The sequence below is a fragment of the Myotis davidii genome, unplaced genomic scaffold (genome assembly GCF_000327345.1).
Source record: "Myotis davidii unplaced genomic scaffold, ASM32734v1 scaffold732, whole genome shotgun sequence".
NCBI lineage: Eukaryota > Metazoa > Chordata > Mammalia > Chiroptera > Vespertilionidae > Myotis > Myotis davidii.
This window is the reverse complement of record NW_006284349.1, coordinates 2,076,429-2,099,891: the sequence shown is the minus strand read 5'-3', so window position 1 is coordinate 2,099,891 and position 23,463 is coordinate 2,076,429. Positions and strand designations below refer to the sequence as shown.

General features: G+C 48.7%; 1 protein-coding gene across 6 annotated transcripts in view; it reads right to left on the bottom strand.

The window, feature by feature from the left end:
* The window catches only part of FOXN3 (forkhead box N3), a 289,030-nt gene that overhangs the window by 19,808 nt on the left and 245,759 nt on the right, over positions 1–23,463 (bottom strand). The window contains exon 5 of one of the 6 annotated variants that reach the window (XM_015571459.1): positions 1,028–1,146. The exons of 4 other annotated variants lie outside the window; for them this stretch is intronic. In XM_015571459.1, coding sequence (XP_015426945.1) covers positions 1,043–1,146 — 104 coding nt within the window. In that variant the 3' untranslated portion in view covers positions 1,028–1,042. Of the gene's footprint in view, positions 1–1,027; positions 1,147–22,311; positions 22,441–23,463 lie in introns of those variants that run through there. One more of the 6 variants, XM_015571462.1, reaches the window with a different exon arrangement.

Here is a 23,463-nt window from a genome sequence, read left to right as displayed (position 1 = left end):
AATATTTAAAGCAATGATGGCGAAACTATGACACACATGTCAGAGGTGACACACGAACTCATTTGTTTGGTTGATTTTTCTTTGTTAAATGGCATTTCAATATATAAAATAAATATCAAAAATATAAATCTTTGTTTTACTATGGTTGCAAAGGTCAAAACATTTCTATATGTGACACGGCACCAGAGTTAAGTTAGGGTTTTTCAAAATGCTGTCATGCCGAGCTCAAAAGGTTCGCCATCACTGTTCTAGAGTCTCCAGGCTAGCCCCCCACAACAAAGAATTTCCCAAAATGTGAACAGAGCTGAAGTTAAAAACTCTTTACTGAGCTTACATATACATGGGCTGTGGTAGGGAAAAGCAGGTCTTCGAACCAAATGATCTCAAGAAGAATACACAGAAATTAACAAATAGGTACATTTTCTTGTTGACATTTTTCTTTTCCTTTTGGCAAACTCTCTAGGTGCAGGTTAAAAGAGAGGACACATTATGTTTGCGGCTTTGAAACTACTGAAGGAGGAGTCGTAAACTTTGGCTGTTGTTGCAATCAATCAAGACCCCTAGACCCGCTGCCTGTGATGTGGAGGCAGCGGGGCAGGCGAGCGCTGTCAGATCTTCCCAGGTCACTCGCCACTTCCCTTCTGGCCGAAGGTAGTTAAGATGGCATTCACCATCGCTATGAACATCTGAGGGGTTCCCACAGCCAGACGGGGGACAGAGTGATACCGCTGAGCCCAGTGGACAATCTTCGAGATTGATGGGATTTTAGGGAATAAAAGCCTCACCCAAAGGTTCACTCCAAGTTGTGACTTCCAAAATTGTCTTTATGACGGGAATTGGGGTTAGAGAAGAGCTGCCCTTCTCCTCCCCAAAACTGACTTTCAAGTAAAACTCCAAACTCCTGCTGCTCTGGAGAAATGAGGCGAGTTACAATGAACTATTAAGCAAGTTGTTTGTTGCAACCAAAGATCATCTAAATCAACAGGGGGAGGAGGGGGGGAAACGGGGGCGTGGTGTGTGATCTATACATGCATTTTAGGACTTATTTGGCTCCCGTCCATTCGCCTTCAGAGACTTTCAAACAGTGACTGGCGAACCCTAGAAGAGGGATGTGTGCTGGTCTGAGGAGCAGGGTCACCATCAACTCTGCAAATCAGAAGGCATTCATCCCAGTCAGCTCCACCATGGAGCAGCTCTCTCGCTCGTGTAAACTGCCATTTATCACCCCCAACCCCACTTCCCCTTTCATGCAGAATGAGGCTGAGGAAAAGGTTCTGGAAGATAAATACACAGCTCGGAGTGCACCCTGGGCTGGGAGTCAGACGCTAAGGGGTTGCCTTTGCTCTGTGTCTCAGTCACCCCATATCCCCAAGTGATGTTAGGGTGGCTGAGCTGGGGGTACCCCCCAAGGACTCCAACTCTATGAGTCCACCAGTCCCTGCTGCTTCCCTGCTGGAGAAATAAAAGAAAGCTGACCCTGGCCAGGGGCTCGGCTGGTTGGAGCACTGTCCCCTACACCAAAAGGTTGAGGGGTCAATTCCTGGTCAGGGCACATAGCTAGCTTGCGGGTTGGACCCCCAGTTGAGGTGTGTGTGTGGAGGGGAGAGGGGGGGCACCTGATCATGTTTCTCTCTCATCGATAAAAAGCACAGCCTCGGGTGAGGATTATAAAAGAAAGAAAGCTCACTGACACTCTCCAAGCAGATGCTCCCAACTTCTGTCTCCTTCGGGCAACAAGGAACGCTTTAACTTCGCTATCTTCAGAGTTCCTTCATTCTGTCTCATTTGCTTCGGCAAAGGGGTCTGCATTTCATCACCTACTTTTTCAAATCTGTGCTCCCAAGGAACCCAACCCCTCGAGACCTTTCCCAAGCTACATTAGGGCCCATACCCCTCCTCTCAGCCAAAGCACGCTCACCTGCCCACACCTGTTATCCTGGCTCTCGCCATTTTCCTAATGACAATGACCCATCCAACTGCCTGGGCGCAATCGGGAAGGAGCCGTGTGGACTGACACTGAGAATGCAAAAGGGTCTCGAATCCTAGAACGTGGAGACCAGGGCTAAGATGACAGGAGACCCAGAGCAGGTAATGGTTTGCAGCCACTGCTTAGGAAGGGAAGGCATTCTGAGTTGGCTCTGTCTGGCTCGTTAAGCTGTGCTTGCAGCTGCTGCCTGTAGTGGCTAAAAAAATAATTCTTTTTAACTTCTTGCAGGTGCCTGAGAAACTGTACATTCCTCAGAATATCTTCCCCTTTGCACCTCATTCAGCTGTAAACTTACTTACTGCATTCTCCATTTTTGTCTCTTTGGGGCACTTGGGAGATTCTGTAAGGGGGATTCCAACACTGGGAGGAAGGAGCGGAGGGAATAAATGCTGGAGACTTCTAGACTCTGCTTGCTCCTGGCTTCTTCAACCATTGATGCATCAACCAAGGCCACCACCCACCCAGCTGGGAGCAGGAAGCTGGCCCTGGGTGCGAGGCGTTCCCCTGGAGCAGGAACAGGAATGGGGATGCCCAGGGGAGCCTTGAGGGCTGGAGGGTCTGGCCAAACCGCTGTCTCGAAGGGAGGATGTGCCAAGTCCAGAAGCCAGAGACGTCGGATGGAGGAGCTCAAGGCCACTGGGCCAGAGCACCAGATGGCTGGGCCCACAGCCGGTGGGACGTGCTGGGGGACCCCCAGGACACCTACCAGTATCTTTAGTCTATCCCTTCCCTGTCCACACTGTTAGCATCTCCCCCAAAGATCACTTCTCCCCTCCACTGGGAGATCAGTTCCTCTGGCCTAGTCCCCACCCGGGAAGCCGCTCCCTCCTCTAGCAAAGAAGCCAGGGCAGCTGGCCATCCCTGCAGACTCCCCCGCTCCAGCTGTCCTCAGGGTGGCCCGGCCCCACCAGGCAATGCAATCCCTGTGGGTGCTGACAATTGAATATTTCCATTTGCTCGGCATCTTCAATTAGCTCTGTCTTCAGCTGGGTAGACGTGCAAAGCCTCTTTTCCAGAAGCGAAGATTCCATCCCGGAGTGACACTGGCAGGTGTGTCAAGGAGGGAGCGTCAACATCGCTCAGAGCCTTGACACCAGCGCTCCCGGGCACCAATCGGCTGCCTGCCGGCTCCCAAGGGTCTTCCCTCTGCGCACTCAGGTGACGAAGAACCAAATACTCAGGAACGTAGGCATTACCTACGGACTCACGAGAATTTCCAAAGGGACTACAGAACCATCGACTTCCCAGATCTGACAGCCAAGTGTCATCAGACAGACGCCTTAGAACTAAGCCCACTCTGTGCTTTCTGCATCTCCAATGAGCTCTGCCTAATTCAGCTGGCATCTGCCACACGGAGTCCCTCATGCTGCCCCGCTGTCCGCGCCAGCCTCTCTATGGTCCTGCCCCAGTAAGAGGATTCCGTTGAAATGATCTCTTCCCTGAAAAGGGGTTTCCTGCACTGAAATCAACTTCCTTACCAAAGAGCTGCTCCTCAAACACCTGGAAGGGGCGACCACGGCAACCCTGGAGCCCGAACCTCCATCTCCCGGGGTGAATGCCGCAGCGGTGAGATGCTGCTGCGTGGGGATCATGCTCTCTAACTGGAGTGGTGCCGGCATTTTCCTTTGGTTACTTCAAGGCATGTCAGAGGGTATTTTAAGAACCTATCTCAAGTCCGAGGATGTGGGTGGAGTGAGGACAAATTAAAGTAATTCATCTGTGGACAGACCACCAGGGAACCCGTTACAGCATCTCCAGAGAGGGGCACCCCAAGAGGCTGGGCCCAGAGAATCCAGTAGGTAGGCATTGCTACCAGACAAGGTGTGGAAGGGAAGGGGCGTCAGAGGAACGAGACCTTGACCCCTGGTGCCTGCTCCTCTGGGATTCAAGGTCAGGTACATGTCGCACAATCTCCTTTGCCACCACCAACTTCTGAATGAAAGTGGAGTGTGTTCTCTGGGGCAATGCCTGCTGGTCTACCAAGGCCCAGATCGGCTCTCCCTCCCCTGTGCCTGTGTCTGCGGCAACTGAGGCGGCCAGCCTGTGGGCCCAGGTGGGTAGGAGCACCTCCCCTCCTCTAGGGGAGGATGGAAGGCAGGAGGACCAGCACCAGCTCACAGCTCTAGGTAGGCATTGCTACCAGACAAGGTGTGGAAGGGAAGGGGCGTCAGAGGAACGAGACCTTGACCCCTGGTGCCTGCTCCTCTGGGATTCAAGGTCAGGTACATGTCGCACAATCTCCTTTGCCACCACCAACTTCTGAATGAAAGTGGAGTGTGTTCTCTGGGGCAATGCCTGCTGGTCTACCAAGGCCCAGATCGGCTCTCCCTCCCCTGTGCCTGTGTCTGCGGCAACTGAGGCGGCCAGCCTGTGGGCCCAGGTGGGTAGGAGCACCTCCCCTCCTCTAGGGGAGGATGGAAGGCAGGAGGACCAGCACCAGCTCCCCGCTCTGTGTGTGTGTGTGTGTGTGTAAGCTGGGACGACAAAGCAGACCCCCAGGGGCAATGCACAGAGGGTGAGTGTGATGGGGAAGGGCTACTGTGGGATCCCGATATTCAGTTTCTACCATGGGGCAGGCAGACACACTAACAGCGCCAGGGCTGGGCTGTGGGGGCAGGACGGGTAGGTGCAGGGCAAGGCAGAATCGCCGAAGGCCCGGTGATCTCGGGTTTTCCTGGGGCTGGTCGCAGGTCCCCGCCCACTCAGGGAAGCTGACTGGTAGTCGCCAGCGAAGGGACGTCTGATGGCTTTAGCTCCAAGAAAGCAAAGGCCTGCAGGAAACACAGAACCACCCCCGTCTGCTCTCACACAGGCACAGCCACGGCACACACAGATACCACACCGTCCAGTGACACGATCGTGCTTCTGTCGGCACGCAGGCCTTTGGAAAGCCCACCTCTTCCCCAGAGAGACACCTGAGCTGAGATACAAAGAGGAACCGAAACAGGTGGAACACGTTTCCCACTAGAGACCTGGAGAGCCATCCAATTCCCACTTCAGTCCACAGGCCACGTGGAAGGCCCCAGCTGCTCTTGGGTGCCTGGGACCAGTTCTTCATAAGAAACCAGGGCAGCGACTCCTGCAACAGGACTGCTGGCCACTGAGGTCTGGCTGGGCCTTTCGTTTTAATGTGTAGCTTTTCATGTTTTCTGGGCTAATCCTTCCCCCACAGAAATACATTAGGGAAAAAAATCTGTCGCTTGATACATTGTTAACCTTTGCGCAGTTCCCTGCAACAACATATACCATGAAATACTCCATTGAAAAATAAAAACAATGCGCCCACAAAGCACTCGTTTTCCTTGATCAGACACAGGCACTTCCCCTCGTGTCGGTCTGCATCCTGCCCCTGGGACGCCCCGCACCACGCTGGGGCTGCAGGGTTCGCGACACGAGGAGGCGGCTAGCACAGCGCACACTCATTGGAGAGCGCACACTCAGTTTCATACAGACACGTTGGCACCCTCCACCCATCGCTGAGCATAAAAAAATATCATTAAACTGCTCATGAGTAATTCATTTTAGACACAAATATGGAAATATGTGGAAACAGAGATTCAAGATTAAGACTATAAATAAAGATATCATGGAAATAATAGGATTAAGTTTTCCACCCAACAGGAGTTAAGTGTAACACTGTGCTACAGGGAGGGAAATGAGAAGGTGCCCACACCACCCCGATTCTGAAGGAGATCCCCGCCTTCGGCATCTCTGAGGGCAGGAGACCGCTGTGTGCGAGAGCCCACGGATAGGGAGGTGGGAAGGACTGGTTTGGGTTGAAAGCTCGGTCTGACCATAAGGCTACGAGCTGATCTCCTGGTGGACAAACAAGAAACTGGTTCTGAAGACATTTCCAGACAGCTGGTGGGAATGGAGGCATCCCTAACAACACATCTTTTGGTTGTAAGGAGTCTACTTTGAAGGTTCCCTCTTTTTTACATGTGCTTGATTTAAAAATAAAAAACTGAGCTCTTTACTCTGCAGCCATGTAGCACACGGGTAAAACACCCAGCACATACAATAGTAAGTGCACTGTGGCACAGAGCAGCCACTGTGCAGGGAAGCCTGCTTTCAAAGAAGGTGACTTGCTGGTGCAGACGCTATGAGTTCATGCCAGAACTGTAAGTGCTGAGCCAACAGAAGTTTCCAGTTTGTGCCTGGCATACCTGGTTCTGGAAAAAACCACAAGGGATGACAATAACCAGGTAAGAAGATCAACAGACCCAAGCAGACTCTAAAGGTGAAGTCGACAAGAGGTGACGGTGTGGGAGGCAGGTCTGTCCCTGGTGGACCTCAGTGAGGGCACAGCCACCTGGAGCTGGCTTTGCAGGCCAGCCCGGCACACTGGGGGTCCGGTTACTCTGACAGTAAGGGTTCGCTCTCTTACCGTGAAAGGCAGAGTTCAGCGTTCAGTAGGAAAAAAATTACAGTGAGTTATTACACAAGCAAAACCAAACAAAGGACATTGGAAGACAGAGAAGGAAAACCCATGGCCACCGCCACCATGCTGGCCTCTGTGCTTTCCTCTCACCCTTTCACAATTCTCCCAGGAAGGGTTTCAGCCTGTTTTCCACTAAACATGAGCCCTGCCTGGGAGCCTTCAGACTCCAGCCCTGACAGATGTCAGTGTGGTCACTGTACTTTAGGGTACAGGGAGGGGAGTGAGGGGAAATCAAAATAAATACCTTTTTTAAAGCGGATCCAGTGTTTCCCAGTGCGTAATTTGAAGAAACCCCAAATGCCTGTTTCCGTAAGCTCTGACCATACATAGGGCAGGCAGGCAGAGGGTGACCCTACTGGTGACCCTACTGTTACCAGCGTGCTGCTCCCCCAAATGATTATGGCTCCAGAGAATGCGAGGGTGGGGTGCAAGAGAGAAATAAGAACTAAACATGGATTCTACAGATCTGGGCTCTGGATTGAATTATGATGGAGAGAAGATGCTGAGAGGCCTCGCACATCACCACCCCCGCCCCCCGCCCCATTCTGCAACTTGGTATTTATTTCTCACTGTTTCTCTGAGGTAAGAAAAAGGTTCTTGCTTTTTCTTTTTTTTTTCAATTTTTCTTCACAGAGCCGGCCTCACCTAAAATTGAACCCACACACTCAACACAGCATCCCCTGAAAGTTACTTTTCCTGCATTCTGTTGTACTCCGCAATGTAGACCGATGGAATTGATGGCGAAAATACGAATGAACCCTGATCGTGGCCGCTCCCCCCTTCTGAGCATTGGTCCTCTAGGCACCCCTACCTGTTACCTCCAAATCATGTTTAGACTCTGTCATCTGGCGCTGTAACCCCAGGGGAGGGCTCACTGAGGTGAGTGGTACATGGAGTTGCCCAATGCAACCCCACCAGGAAGCTTCCCCTGGGAAAACCTCCATCCATGATGGTCTCTCACTTCCCAGACACCCCGAGCCCTTCCTACCATTATCTGCAATCTGCCTTGAGTTACCTTCTAATCGTTTCCGGTGCATACATAGGGTCTTCCCAAAGAGATGACCTCCCCTGTCTGTTGGGACACTCAGTCCTCCTCTCCACAGGCCCCGTGGAAGCCAGTTAGCATTCATCTGCTGGAACAGTAGTTCATGTCTAACGAGCCTGCCTTACTTGTATTCTGGGAAAAGGAAGGAATCCTTTGCCACTGCATTCCTGGTTGGGAAGGATGCTTAGAAGCAGCAGCAGCACTAAGAGCCACAGGTGGGCACACCTGACAGAGCGAGTCACAACTTCAGGTACCTGAGTGAATGAAGAGGGACACCTGGCAACATCTGGAGACATTTCTGATGGTGACTGGGTGGTGTGTGTGCACGTGTGTGTAGGTGTGCATAAGTGCATACACTGCGCCACCTGATGTGTAGAGCCCAGGGAAACTGCTGAACGTCCTGCAATGCACAGAACAGCCCCACAGCAAAGAATTTTCTGGCCCAAAACATTAAGTGCCAAGGGCGGAAAACCCTGCTGTTGATCTAACCACCAGTTTATAGAAAATCCAGGGGGACAGAGGAACATGTTACATGATAACACAAGATGAACCAGAATTCAGACTGTGGGAAAAATTGCAGAACAAACAACTCAACCTCAACAGCAGCAGCAAGAAAAAAAGACTGAGGTGGCTAAGTAATTATGGAAGGAAACCTACAGATTAAGGGATACATCAATTTCAATGTAAAAAGCTTGCGTCCTAGTTCAAAAAACAAATCGTTAAAAACAAAACAAAACAAAACACGAAAAGCAATTGGAGAAAAATAAACACCGACAAATTACTAAGAAATTATTTTTTTTAAGATGTGTTATTGGCTGCACTTAAAAAAAAAGTTTTTATATTTTTGAGCTACCGAAGAAATTCTATGAAATCTGGGGATTTGCTCCAAAATCCTCATTACTGGAGGGTGGAATGTGGTGGGAAGTGAGAGGGCTACGGATGAAACAGACTGGCCAGCATTGGATGAAGTTTGGAGGAAAGGTAATAGGAATTTATTGTTCTATTAAAGACCCGGTGCACAAAATTTGTGCACAGGTAGGGTCCCTGGATCAGGGCTGATTAGGTTCCCTGCCTCCTCCTTCCCTCGCTGCCACTGTGTGGTTCCCCCTACCTCCCCGCCTCCCCACCTCCTCACCTCCTCCTTCCCTCGCTCCCTCAGCACCCTGCCGCCACCACCACTGGTCACCTGTCATATTCTGTGCTGCCCCGTGGTGGTCAGTGCACATCATAGTGAGCGACTGAACTCCCCCTCTCCCAGTCGAACTCCCAAGGGGACACTCTACATATTACCCTTTTATATATATAGAAGGTTCTTTGCAGTGTACTGAAATGTTCTATAATAAAAAGTTTTACTAATTAGAAAAAATGGTAGCAAAACATACCAGACTAACTGTACCAGATGCAGAATATGCTCTTTATCCATAAAAACAGGGCCCATGTCCTGGAACTCGAAGTGATACTGGTCCAGAGAAGGCCACCTGGGGCCACTCGCTAGACCTGGGCTCACTGAAGCAGCTTTCCCTCTTGGACACGAGTTACGCTTGGCTTTCCACTGGAGTAAGGGTTAAACAAGGGTTAAACCTGAGGCTTAAACAACGTGACAGAGCACGCAGGCCGTTTAGTTTGTCTTATGGGGCCTATCTGGTTTGGGTTGTGGGAGTGTGTGCGGGGAGGGGAGAGGGGTCACCACCCTCCTGACCCTTGTAGGCAATTAGCTTATACTTCCAGGCAGGAGGCGCCATTATCTTTAACTCAGCAGGCATAACTGTACATAATTAGAGGTCATAATTACGGTTCTCTTTTTAAAACGTGACCACAGTAGCCAAATTGACCTCTTGTGGCCATGTTGCCCACACGCTGGGAAGGACATAAAAGGTGGGGCCAGGCCCTGCCCGTCAACGTCACGGTGGTGGGCAGCCCGAGTCTCCTGGCAGTTTCTGAGGTCAGGAGTCTATGCTCACTCCCCGAAGAACTTCCATCTGTTTGGGGTGGAGTAATTACCATTCTTCACTGAGAAACATTTCACTTCTTTAACTAGGCACAGCTTACCAGTCTTTTTGACCGTGGTAAAGGGCAAAAGCAACCCTTCACATTAATATGCCTGTAGTTGTGTGAACCTACTGCCCAAGTATCCATGTAGTAACAACGCTGAAAAGATAAATTCCTGATCACTGTTCCACTTTAGTGTTTTGTAAAGTTGCTACAAAGCCTCTACATCATTTTAAAAATTCTCATTTATTGTTATTTTATGACACCTCATTTACAACTGGCCTCACCTAGCAATATTTCTTTTAAATTCAATTCTTTATTGTTTAAAGTATTACATATGTCTCCTTCCCTCCCCACCCCCCATTGACCTCTCCCCGCAATATTTCTTTTTAAAAAATGTTTTTATTGATTTTTAGAGAGAGAGAGAGAAACATCATTCAGCTGCCTTCTGCATGCCCCTACAGGGGATTGATCCTGTAACCTGGGCATGTGCCTCACTGGGAACTGAACCAGTGACCTCTTGGTGCATGGGACATGGGTAAACCACTGAGCCACACTGGCTGGGCAGTATTTCTATCTTATATAAAGTCTAAATCATTATATGGGATGAATGAATCTGCCAGGAAATAAAGCCCACCTGGATTTTCATATAGCCAGACTGCTTTCAGGTCTAAGCATAGAATAATAGAATGTTCGAGCTGAGACCCTCTGAAATCACCTAACAGAGGAAATGCCTGAGGCAGGCCGAGACGGAGGGGACACAGAGGCCACGGCAGAAAATGACGGGCAGAGGCACTCACAGAAGCAGTGTTTGATCAGCTGTGGTTAGCACCTTACTTGGTGGCCACGTCAATTCTAGCTCCGATTCCAACAGAAAGCCCAGCAGCTCATCCGTCTCTCATGTTCCTTCACTTCGGAGCATCTGCCTCCGTACCTTTCACCAGCAGCCAGTAAACAACCCTGACAAATGGCCAACTTCTTTCCAACAGTGTTTGAGACCCTCAGCCAATGCCTGAAACGCCGGGAAGAGAGATGTTTGCAGCACCAGCTAATCTCTTCCTGGCTGAGAAAAGGGACTGAAAATTCCAAAGTTTGACATCAGTAGTTTCAAGCAGATAAGACAGTGTCAAGTCCCAACATTTACATTCCACTGGAGGCTAGAATAAAATGGCCCTGAGAAATACACCACCGTTTCTTTCTTAACCAGGACACTCTACTTGAAGAGAACAGCCTGGGAGTGAATGGTTCCCTAGATTTGTAAAAGCTCCTCTATTCAGAAAAGAAAAACGTGTAACTACTATTTAGGGGTGTCCAAAACTAGAGTTTAAATGAAAGAATAATTGCCTTCCTGCTTGCATAGGCATGTCACTACTAAGAAATACTACTTTACTACCACTTCCTTTTGGTTCAGTAAAAGACGTCAAAGGAGCAAGTCCAAATACATCCCAGCAAAGGTATTTAATTGAGACCAGGCCATTTGCATCTCAAAGGAAAGCCCAGGCATGATACACGAAGGCATTTGATACAGAATGCAAATGTCTTTGTACAGTCACTGGGCCACGGTCAGGAACTCGGGGCACGTTTCAGCGGTGAATTCTTCAAGATTACATTATTTACTGGAACACTTCATGTACTTGCTCGGCCTAGAATTCCGATTCCATGTGTCACCAGGGTTTTGCAAAATGCACGCCTGTAGGTTCCAGTTCCAGAACGGAAGCCTGACACAGCACCTCGCTAGGGTAGGCTGTCAGACATCCTCTGAAAGCAAAAGGCGTGGCCCCCTAGAGCTCTGCTTGACTGCTTAGTAAACCAGGGTCTACCATGCTCATCCCTAAGTGCCGCTGCCTTCATTTACACAAACAAGCCACAAATTAAATACCATCACTTCCCATCTCATTTAAATTTTTCTTCTGGACTGCACATGTCATTTAGCTGTTTGCTGGCCATGGCAGCAGGGCAGCCTGGACGCCTGGTGACTGCAAGGTTTAAAATCGGGGGAGGGGAGCTATTAAGTCAGCCCCTTCCTGCGGGGGTCCCTCAGACTGAACAGGTTTAAAAGTAAAACATGCCTTCCCCAGCATCAAATCCTGGCATCTCTTCAACAGCAAATCCGCTCACTCCATTTTGCTTCATTTTATTCTCAAAAGAAACTCCACAGTTTGGACGACAGAACACAATTTTTACATTTCTTCACATTCTCTAGCTGCCTATCTTCTCCATCTAAGCATTTTGAAGAAAAAACCCACACACCCACACCCTCACACAAACCCAAATACAGAGCTAATGAATCCCAAGTGGACTGTATTTATTGATCCCATTTCACACAAAATTGTTAATTTATCCAATTCTTTCTTTGATTACATTTAACCAGGACTGGACACGTCCCACCCGGCCGGCTGAGGTCCCTCCACATGCCTCTCTCTCTGCTGTTTTCAGAACTGCAGAGACGAGCGCCCAAACTTGAAGCAATTTTGGAGATTAAGCTTCCCAAGTAAATTCATTTTTTATCACAATCTTCATTTTCCAAAGTGGCCAAACCATCTTGGTCATGTTTATTAACTAAAGGTAATAGGAAAGATCCGAATCAGAGCCCCCGTGGATGCAGCTGCACAAACCAATTCTCTGAACGTGGATGGACGGTGCTCACCTCCAGCCACTGAATCTCATTAGTGCCCGGGGACCTGATCAACTGCACCTTCGTTGCCTGATGACCACCCAACAAAAGCAGTTAGTGAGGACAGAAAGGGCTGCTCACTCCGAAGACGGAGCAGGAAACCAGCCTGAAAGAGGGGTGGGTGTGGGTGGCCAGTCCGTAGGGTGACTTACACGGAGCCTGCGGAAAGCACTGCCCACAAGCACTGGGATCTTGCACACATTTCTGGAGAAAGCCCATCGCTTTACCAGCCCTCTCAGGGGTGGATTATATAAAAAAGGGTGAGAATCCCTGGCTTTAGCCTCACTTATCAGAGACTGAGTCTCCCCTGACACTGCGTCATCAGAAGAGGACTAAGTGCCCTCCCTGTTGCTGAAACAAAGCTCTATGCTTCTTTGGTCTGGAATGAGCTGGAAATCTTTGCAATGGCAAGAAAGCTGATTTCTGTTAGGAACTGAATGTTTGCATGCCTCCATGATTCATATGTTGAAGCCCTAACCCCCCAAAGTGAAAGTACTGGAGATAGGGCCTTAGGGAGGGAATTAGAATTAGACTATGACATGCGGATGGGGTCCTCATGAGGGAATCAGTGGCTTCGTAAGAATTGGGAGAGAGAAATCATCTTCTTCTCCTCCTTCTTCTTCTTCTTCTTTTGCTCGCTCTCTCTCTCTCTCTCTCTCTCTTTCTCTCTCTCTCCCTCCTCCCCCCACTGTGAGCGTAAAGGCCACGGAAGGACACAGGGAAAAGGTAGCCAGGAAGCAAGCTCTCCTAGAAACCAAACACTGCCTCTGGACTGAGAAAATGTATTTCTGTTGAAGCCACCCAGTCTGTGGTATTGTGTTATGGCAGTCAGAGCAGACTAAGATACATTCTTGGTGAATGCTGTGTTATCAGAATTTAATAATTCACAAAGATTGTGTGTGGTGGACACTGTAGATCAAGCATGTCAAACTCAAAGGCTAACACGGGCCAAATAAATGAGGCATGTGGCCCATAATGAATATTTCTGTGGCCCAGCCAATATAACGGTGTGAGCAGTTATTCACAACTTTGAAAGGAAGTAAGTCTGTCAGATCCACAATTACTGACGTTCACCTTGGGTCAGTTTTGAAAGTAATCACTGTGAACAAGATTTCCCCTAAAGTAGGAAAGATCGTAGCAGAAAGAGATGCCAAGTATCAGGAAGAAAACATTAATTTTATCATTGCTCTTGTTCTTTCTTTTTATACTATACTTTTCAAAATAAACCCACATTTCTATGCAAATTGAAGCTTGTGTGTGTGTGTGTGTGTGTGTGTGTGTGTGCGTGTGTATTTATTTTTTTTTGTGGTCCACATAAACTTAAACCTTGTTTATTTGGCCCATGTTAGCCTTTGAGTTTGACATGCTTGCTGTATCTGCTCAGCCTCTACTCCATTAGCCTCCTAGTTGGAGAGGTTGGGATCCTAAAAATTCTTCATTTTCCAACCTCTCTTGCAGCTAGCGTTCTGTGTGTGAATTCATTCTGCCAATAAGATGCATGCAGGGTGATTAAAGGCGCAGGTGAGGTGAGGCCCCCTTTGGCTGTTTGAGTGAGCACATGGGGATTCAGAGATGGTGGGTTTTCCTGCCGGTAGTAGTCCCATGTCCATTTTCCAGTCCCCTCCGGTGAGAGAGGCAGTTGCCGGAGAGCAACAGCCTCCAGGTCACAGATATGAAGCATGTTCCGGACCTTACAGTTCCAATAATGGTGGCCTCTCTGGTAGTTGGTTCTATAGAATTTTGGAAATCATTCCTGAAGCACCAAACTGGATTCCCCTCCTTTGGACCGTCCAATACTTTTGTAAGCACTTACTTCCCTGGATGACTTCTCTTTCTACTTCAACCACCTTAGAACACTTGCCATTCCCTGCTATGTATCCCAGGCCATAGAACCAGGACATCGCTGAAGAGGCAATGGGGGACAGCTCAGTTGGTCAAATCAGGACCCGTCTGAAGCAGTTAAAGGAGCAGTTATGTTCTATAAGCTCTCTGTTTTTAAACTGATAAACCAAGAAGCTCAGACATTTTTAACTAATACATTTTCAAGAAGATGCTCAGGTAGACCAAACTTGTACAGTTTTATGAGTCTGGCAGAGGGAGGGGAGATCACCTAACTTTTTTCCTGGGCACCTAAGTGCCTCCTGGCCACCAAGCTAACTCACTCAGCATCCTCCACATACTGAGTTGCTTCAGAGGCACAGAAAAGTGTCAGAGCGGATCAATGGAATACGACCACACACCCGTTACTCCATCTCTCCCCTCCTGCCACATGCACGGCCTGGAGGGAGCCTCCGCCAGCACCAAATCCCTGCTTTAAAAGAAAAGGGCAAGCATGGAACCTTTGCATCTGTCATTAAATTCCGTTGAAAGCATTCTTTCGTACCCCTCTCCTCTAAGGCCCTGTTCTCGAGCGTCAGGTATGTGTGCCTGCCCTAGAAATGAGAGCGGTGAGCGCCAGCGCATTTTTCTCTTTGCCTTTGCTGCTAGGAAACTCAGCACTGGGTCTCCAATCAGTCGCTGCCATTTTTCTCAGCCTGCAATCTTGAAGTACAGCCCCTCACAGTGCCCCTCTCTCCTTCTCCTTCTCACGTGGCTACTATTTGAAAATTCCCACACACGGAGGAAGATTGTGAATATTGTTGCTTTTTGGGATTTTTATCATCATAAGTCACCTCCCTTCTTCTTCCTTTTTTTTTGGAGAGAGGGAGGTATATAGAAAAGTAAAAGAAACCCTTTGCCTATGAGAGGTTTGAGGATAGGACCCTGCCAGCTCACCTACTAGTAAGTGGAGACAACTGAAGAGGAATAATAGCTAAGACCCCTCCAGAGGAAATCTGACCACTGTTTCTAGAAAAAAGCATGCGATACCAAAATTGTGGTGCAGTCGCTCAAGGGCGTAACTAATAATCTGTTAGGCTCCTGCTTCCTAAATGTTACCCTCACTTTGCCGGTATCAAAGAGGAGGTACTCTCACGGCACTTTGTTAACTTACGGGTCTTGACTCAATAAGCCGTCTCCTGGAACCTTGAAGACTGAAACACCCAAAGTCTCTCGACGCTGCTTGTAAGCACAATAGGAGCAAGACATTGGCTACGAATTCAGAAAATTCCCCGAGATGAACAACTAAGTCAGGGCACACTCTCCCCTCCATGCTCTAACTTCTTTTTGGCCACCAACTAGTCTCAGGCAGGTTACTTAGCACAGATGGCTTCTGTCCCCGTATCTATTAAATGAGGGTGTTTCTAAGGGTATGACTGGACCCGGTTGCTAAAAATCAATTCTATCCCCTATGAAGCAAGCTCAATCCGAGGCGCCCATCCAGGGTTGCAACAGGACCGGGTTTGTCGGTGGAAGTCCCTGCCCAAGCCCAGGGCCCCGCCTTCTCCACCCTGCGGCTGGCTGGCTGGCCGGCCAGAAAGGGCCGCTCGGGCCCGGCCTTCTTGTTTGGTTAATCTCTTCACATCTATTTGCTTTGCTGCCCTGGACAACTCAACAGCAAACAAAGGCCTGGGCGTCATGCCCTCGGCTCCAAATTGGGAACCTGCCCATTTTGTTTGCTTTGGGGCACAAGCAGGGAGCAAACAGCAGCTTTTGTAAGTCACGTTGGTGATATTCTTCACTCAATTATGGCTGTGAAAAGATGGAGCAAGGCAAGGACCCCTCTCCAGGGCGGGCACTTTGCACCTGTCACGGCCCCTTTCACGGAATCCACCCCCCTTCCCCCGGCCAGGCTCTTCAACTTGGAGGGGATCGAATCATATTTTCCGCATTTCATCAGATTTCTTTTTTTTTTCTCAGCCCGGCGGGGACCTGGTAATGTGGACACCCTCTATCTGAGCAGAGTACTTTTAAAGAAAAAACCGCAGGCTACTACCAGCACATCGGGAGTACACAATTCCATTTTCTGATGGGATCAGAGGGCCAGACGCTGCCTCTGACTATAAAACTGTTTACTGGGGGAGGTGAGGCAAGACAAGCCCTTTAACAAAGCGAGAGAATTAAAAGAATTTACCTCCAGATGTTTTACCAAGAAACAAGGGAGGATGTAAGCGAGGCAAGGGCAGTGTCTCCTACGGAGTGTTTTGCAAGTTGTCGTAAACCAGATAAAAACAGGATTGGTGGGTTAATTACGTAATTAAACTGCAGTCAGCAACGGGCAGGGGCTTCTATCTTTCAAAATCCAAACTAGTTATTCAGGCTCTCGCTGGGTACGGTGCACAGATCCTGCTTAGGGAAGGCGCCCAATTTTTCTTGTCTGGGTTAGAGTTAAAAAAAGAAAAAGAAAAAAAAAAAGTGCTGCTTTGCAAATCTGGCTTCTTGTCTGGGGGATAAAATAATCACACCCCCCTCTTTCTGCCTCAAATACCTTTTTGCTTCATTTCTTCAGAGTTAGAAGGATAAATAATTTTATTTTATTTTTTTGGCAGAGAGCCGAAGTCATACCGCAGCAAGCTCTCTGACTCCTTTTCAGAGACGTGTACTGTTTCGTGTTGGATTCTGATTTTCAAAAGCAGAACAATTTTCACATCATTATATAAAAGGCTCCCTTATTTAAAATGCTGTTTCTAAATTAATATTATACCCCCGAGGCAGCAGGCATCTGACCACACTGAATTCTATCCATTTTATAAGGCGGAAAAAGTTCTTGCTCAAGCACTTACTGAACGCGACAGCAGAACCGTCCGGGCCAGACGGAGACGGTACCGCCAGCTGTGTCTGGGGGCTCCGTTTTGTTTCTTCGTAGGACATGCCCCCAGCTGCTATCCCCACAGGCCCCAACGCAGAAGCAAAGTGGCTTCTCTGTCCAACTTCTGTCCCACGGCCGTCAAGAGAATTTGCTGGACCACGACACCTATGGCGACATTCGATCCGTGTGTCTGGTGGCGGTGGCGAGACGGCTGAAAAATCTGTCGACTTTGCTCTCTCAGAACTTTAACAGCTGGGCAGATGCTGATGGAATAAGAGCAGGGCTTCCTGTACCTAAAACTCTTCATTTCCCCTTAAAACACAGATCAGGATCTTCTTACTAAAGTAACCCGAGTACCCTTGACAGAATGTATGACCTTGCTGAGAGCTATGCCTACCTCTTCCTGTCAAACGTCAGAAGTGAGACCTGGGACATTTTTGCCAACGAGCAAGGAGGTGAGTGGGCAGCGCGAACGCCTAGCTGGGCCGGGTAACAGGCAGCAAGTCTAGTTCAAATCACACAGGCACCGGGGCTGACAAAGTCAGGGTTGTGTTTTTTTTTTTTTAATTTTCTTTATTGATTTTTAGAGACAGAGAGGAAGACAGAGAAAAATTGGTGTGGGAGAGAAACATGGATGGAGTCTGCAACCCTGGCATGTGCCCTGACCGGGAATTGAACCAGCAACCCTTTTGGTGCATGGGATGATGCCCAACCAACTGAGCCACACTGGCCAAGGAGACAAAAATCTGTTGATTGAGAGTAGGTTCATGGGCAGTTATAGGACTCAGTGTGAACAGACAGTAGAGTTTGTGTGGGTGGGGGGTGGTAGGGTGGGGGGGTGACACACTCGAGTAAAAGATATTTGTACTCATCAGATATGAACTTTCTCACATCACTGATGAATTTAAAAAAAACAACAACCAGAAAACATTGTTAGGCCTCCCTCCCCCCACACCCCATTTTACCTAAGGCAGAACATTGTACAGGGAGAGGTCAAGGGGAAAAACGTCGAACAATCACACCACAAATGCGTTAGAATCCACGCAGGCCACCAGCCACCCTCCTAACCTCCGAGCTCACCCCTGGAGCCAGAGCCCCTGGAACCACAGGACATCCTCCCTTAACATTGTCAATAGGTTCTGTGACTTTACGTCAAATGATGTTTAACAAACCCATCTGGTATAATTTTTCCATAGGCCAAATGGCATGAGCAAGGGTTAAGTTCCTATGGCATTTCATCAGTGCTATCACAAAATGTTATCAGACGACCAACTGTCCCTTCAAACAGATCTCCTCGCTAAACCAGTGTCCGTGGGACCAGTCTCGAGAACCCCTTTTCCTCTAAGCCTCTGCCAGCCCTTCTCCACCCCACAAGCCATGTTCCAACGTCTCCATCTGGCATTCCCATCTCTGGAGCCATCCTGCCTCTCCAGCCAGCCTCTCACTCATCGTGGCCAGCCCTGACTCTCCTGGGGACATTTTCTCCACATCACGGGCAACCTGGAACTCCTTCCCCACCCCTTCCTCCTCAGGAGACTGTACCCATCCCTAAGGAAGATCCAGCGTCTGCACATGGCCCCCATTGTGTGGCACTGTCATCAAAACCTTTCACAATTGCCCAGCCAGTGTGCCTTGGTGGTTGAGCATTGACCCAGGAGTCAGGAGGCCAGGTCAGGGCACATGCCAGGGTTGCAGGCTCCATTTCCAGGAGGGGGTAGGCAGCCAATCGATGATTCATTCTCCCTCATCATTGATGTTTCTATCCCTCTCTCTGAAATCTTGAGGGTGAGGAATGCTGAATTGGCATCTTACAAGTCTCTGTATCCACCATACCCCAGGCCGGACCTGTGGTTTTATGAGAACACCTTAACTTATCCTCCATGAGGGTCCTGAGCAAATGGTATGTGTAAGTCCTGAAAACTGCCAATGAAGGAGCAGGTGACTCAGGAACAGGTTGACAGAGTGAACTCCCCAAATGCTCTGAGGCGTTGTCTGCCTCCCTAACCCGCATTCCTCTTGAGAAGGGCACCAGACAGTCTGGGTTCAAATTCATCGTCCAGTTGCTGTGCGACTTTGGGCAAGTCACTTCACCTTTCGGAGCCTCAGGGTCCTTTCCAAAGAGAACCCGGCACTCTAGTTCATGGGGTGGTTGTTAAGTAATTGTAAAATAAAAACTATATTTAAAGAAAAAATTTTTTAGTTAGTTGCTTTAGAAACACGAATTTCTCACTCCCACCCATCAGTTCCAACAAACTAGCAGAGGCAGTGGACAAACTAGCCCTGTAAGCTTTGGGGGGGGGGGGGGGCCGGGCTGTGTCCCCTTCCCTTTGCAGAGCCCACCCCTGTGCAGAGCCCGCAGCCTAGCTCCTGGGCCTGGCTCACTCTGCCGGCGGCTCCCCACGGTGCCAGTGCACTCAGGCAAAATGAAGCTAACATCTGTATTCTATTTGCTAACGAGCAATCATCATTTGTACCTTTCTCCAGCCTGGGATTCAGCTGCATGGAATACTAATGCCATTAGAAGCTGGAGTCTTTTTTTGAAAAACACACACTCATTTAGCGAAACCCTATTTAACTCATTGACATTTGTATGGTTCCTGGGACTCCTTGGCCATAAATGCATGGCTGGTTTCGTCTCGAGTCCCCTCTACCCCACCCTCTGTGCTGGAATATGTGGGAGCCTGAGTGGGGATCGGGAGCCAGGGACTCGAGTGGCCTAGACTTGCCTTTTCAACGGACTCAAGGTGCACAATTGGACAAGTCAATGGATCTTTCTTCCTTCACTCAATTTTTAACCATCTGACTAGTACAAGGCTACAGGAGCTTATTTTAAAATTTAGGCCATTACAGAAAGGTCACCAGATCTGACTGCCCTGCCCCTTCTCTGAAGGTAACCTTCCCTACAAACTTGATATGTATCTGTCCAGAGCCGTTCTCTGCAGACAAGCAGACAAGAATCCGTACCTTTCAAAATTAGATGGTGCTGCGGTCTCTCATAGATGAGGACAGGCTTAGCTATGCAACCTGTTTGTTTTCTTTTCTTTTCTTTTTTTTCTCATTCAACATTAAGTCCTGGCCTCTCTACCTTTTTTCACTGATGCACATTTCAACATCTCCCTGGCCACAGAGATACATTTAGGTCGTTCCCAATTTTGGCTTTTATTAGGAAAGCTAAAGCAAATACACCTGGGGCTGCTTCTTCCAGCAAATTTGTCTCCAAGAAACTTCCTGGGCTTCGCTTTCCACTAAACGAGAGGATTGAGCTGAACGATGCATTGTGCTGGCGGGGGCTGTATCTCAACACACAAACCTATTCCCAGTCCAGCCCACAGCTCCTCCCCTCCTTATGCTCCCAAGGTCTTCCTCAATCTGAGCTCCTAGCTCCTGTAGCTGTACTTCCTGCTTTTACCTCACACATCATAACTCCAGATCTGTATCTTTGTAAACATCCTTCTTCTTCCTTTAATACTTGACAGGCATCATCAGAGATGCTCAGAGCATGTGCACCTTCGTGTGAATGTCAGCCTCATGGAGAAAGGCCTAGTGTGCTTGCTCAGCACCAAGTCCCAGGAGCCGGACGCAGTGTCCCACACACAGTGCGTCCTCAGCAAACACCTGTGAATGGAGGACTGCTACCCTGGCCAAGCACTGGGAGTGCAGCCTGGGGCAAGGTGACTTTTTAAAAAAATATATATATTTTATTGATTTTTTTACAGAGAGGAAGGGAGAGAGATAGAGAGTTAGAAACATTGATCAGCTGCCTCCTGCACATCTCCTACTAGAGATGTGCCCACAACCCAGGTACATGCCCTTGACCGGAATTGAACCTGGAACCTTTCAGTCTGCAGGCCAACGCTCTATCCACTGAGCCAAACCGGTTTCGGCAAGCTGACTTTGTTAACCTCTCTGTGCCTGTTTCCTCAACTGGAAAAAGCAGTAATAGCACCTCCCTCTCTTGCAGGGCTGCTGTGGGAATCAAACAAGTTATGCACGCAGCGCCCTTAGGACAATGCCTCGTACATAGAAATGGGCAGCTACGGTTAGTTGCTATTAGTTACCATGATAACTTGTGTAAGTCTGCTATTCCTTTTGATCAATGGGATAATGTACTCAGGGGCACCCCTTACAGTGCTGGGGTGCAGTGCTGGGATCACATGGAGCTAGATGTGCTAGAAGCTGTAAGACAGAGAAATGGCAGGTCCTGCCACTCCCAGCTTGAGGTTTACTGTCCTTTTTATTTTAAGGAGGCACAATTCCATGTTGGTAACGTATGAGCGGGACATTTTGTTTCTCTTCGTCTGCTTTACTTTGCTTTTTGCAAGTAACACTTTCCTTGTTTAGTTTCAAAGTCCCTTCCTCCTTTCTTTCCACCACATTTCTCTTCTTCCCTTTGCAGCACGGACCCCAGTGGTTCTCCCAGGAGCCAAGTTCTCGGATGCTCCCTTGGTTCCGACTCAGATCTCAAGACGAGGCAGTGGAGTTGGGAACACAGGCTCTGGAGACAGCTCCAGCCCTTACCAGTGTGATCTTAATCCAGACACTCACCCGCTGTGTGCATCAGTTTCCTTATCTGTAAAATGGGCTGTGGGGAGGATCACACAAGCTCGTGTGTATAAAACACGTAGGGAAGTACCTGACTCTCGGTAAGTGCTCTACCATCATCTCAGACCAAAATGGTGCAATCGAAGTGTCGTGAGGGCCTGCAGTGCGAGCTGTGTTTTCAGATGCTGCGATGGACATACTGACCCTTTTCACACCACCTGCCCCCCTCCGCGTAGGGTCCAGAATGTATATTCATGGGCTGGAGGACCAGGAGGAGGGCTGCTGCCATGAGTGTGGCAGAGACAACTGATCTGGGCCCAAATGGTACATCTGACCTGGGCCCCCTAGCAACCCTCTGGAGTTAACCCGCCATGACAACTGAACAACAGGAGTCCTGACAGGAATTTCCACCCACTGTATGCGAGCCCAGGTGTGGGTTTGTGTTTGTTTGTTTTTTAAATATGTTTACTGATTTCAGAGAGGAAGGGAGAGGGGGAGAGGGAGAGGGAGCGGGAGAAACATCAATGAGGAGAGAGAATCATTGATCGGCTGCCTCCTGCACACCCCCCACTGGGGATTCAGCCCGCAACCCAGGCATGTGCCCTGACTGGGAATGGAACCATGACCTCCTGGTTCACAGGTCAGTGCTCACCCACTGAGCCATGCGGGCTGGGCAGGTTTGTAAGACTGGACCAACACATTGGAGACTCCCCCAGAAGAAGACTGCCCTGAGAACCCTCAGTAGAGATGAGCTTCAGTGTAGATGGTTCTACGGGAAGAGCTGTTCCCTTAAGGTCTAACCTGATATCGCAATGACTGAAAAGGGACGGAGGGGAGGCGATTCTGATGGCCAGGAGAAACGCAGACATGACTTGCAGAGATCTAAGGGGAAGGGATTCAAACTCTGAAGCTTAGGTCAGTGGCTGAGAGGGAGTTCATGGAGGCATTAAAATCAAAACCTGTTTTCATACCGACATGTAGCAGAAGCAATAGGTACAAAATTCTCACACAGCGGCAGACGACTGTACGTGCGACACGCGTCCTAGGATGGTGTCAGGGCCGCTCGGAAGGATCACTAAGAGAAAAAAAAGGTAGCGTGGATTCTACTCTGTGACAATAAAAGCGGTGCTAACGATGATCACTTTGTTGTAACTGTGGTTCCATTCTAGCGAAGCGAAGCGTGTCTGCTAGCCTTTCCTCCTTTCTTGGGGATGGTGTTCCATTGCTATGACAACCAGTAACATTTTGCACACCACGAAGCACTGTATCATGTATCACCATGGCAGGGAGGAAATGCCATACAGTACTTAAAAGCCACCATCCTTCTCTCTCTGTTAAAGTCTGCGATCACTCCCCATGCATTATTCACCACACCATATTATATATACAACCTTTGGTTACAGTCAGATTCATAATAGGTAGCAAAAAGCCAGGAAGCCTTGCAAATGCCGTAACATTTTATAACAAATAAATGATAACCAAACTGTATTATTCTGTTTTTTTTTTTTCTTCAACACTGTTACCGAGAACTTGCATTTAGCCGACTTTCTGGACTTTCCTCGTTGGATCAAGACTTTTACAAACGTTTGTTTCACGCAGTGAGAACTCAGCCCCATAGCTGGGAAATAAAGCATTCATTCCCTGCAACGGAAGTTTCCAGTACACGAAGCACTGCCTCTCGAAGTATCTTTTGTTTTCATTTTTAATATGTTAAGGAAACTTAAAAATCATATCCTTTATGTCCCTGTTACACAATCTCTTCCTGAGGACTTAGCCGTCACCATGGAAACCCATTACTGGGCATTAGGGTAATGCATGATCCTCTCCGGAGCTGATGACACTTGCAGAGTAGCTGGCTGGGGGGCTGGGAGCCCTGGCCAGTCAAAGGGGAGGCTCCACGGGCCCCTTGCAGCATTTAGCATTAGATGAAGATCATGCGCAATCCACTGAGTTTCAAGGTCTGTGAAAGACATCTACATATATTAAATCTAGAATACACAAAAAGCCATTCTGGGGACAGCCAGAGGGTAGGGGAGACATGAGCAGACAGGATCTCTTGGGAGATATCCAGGCACTGGTAGCTGATGCTCGCCAGCAA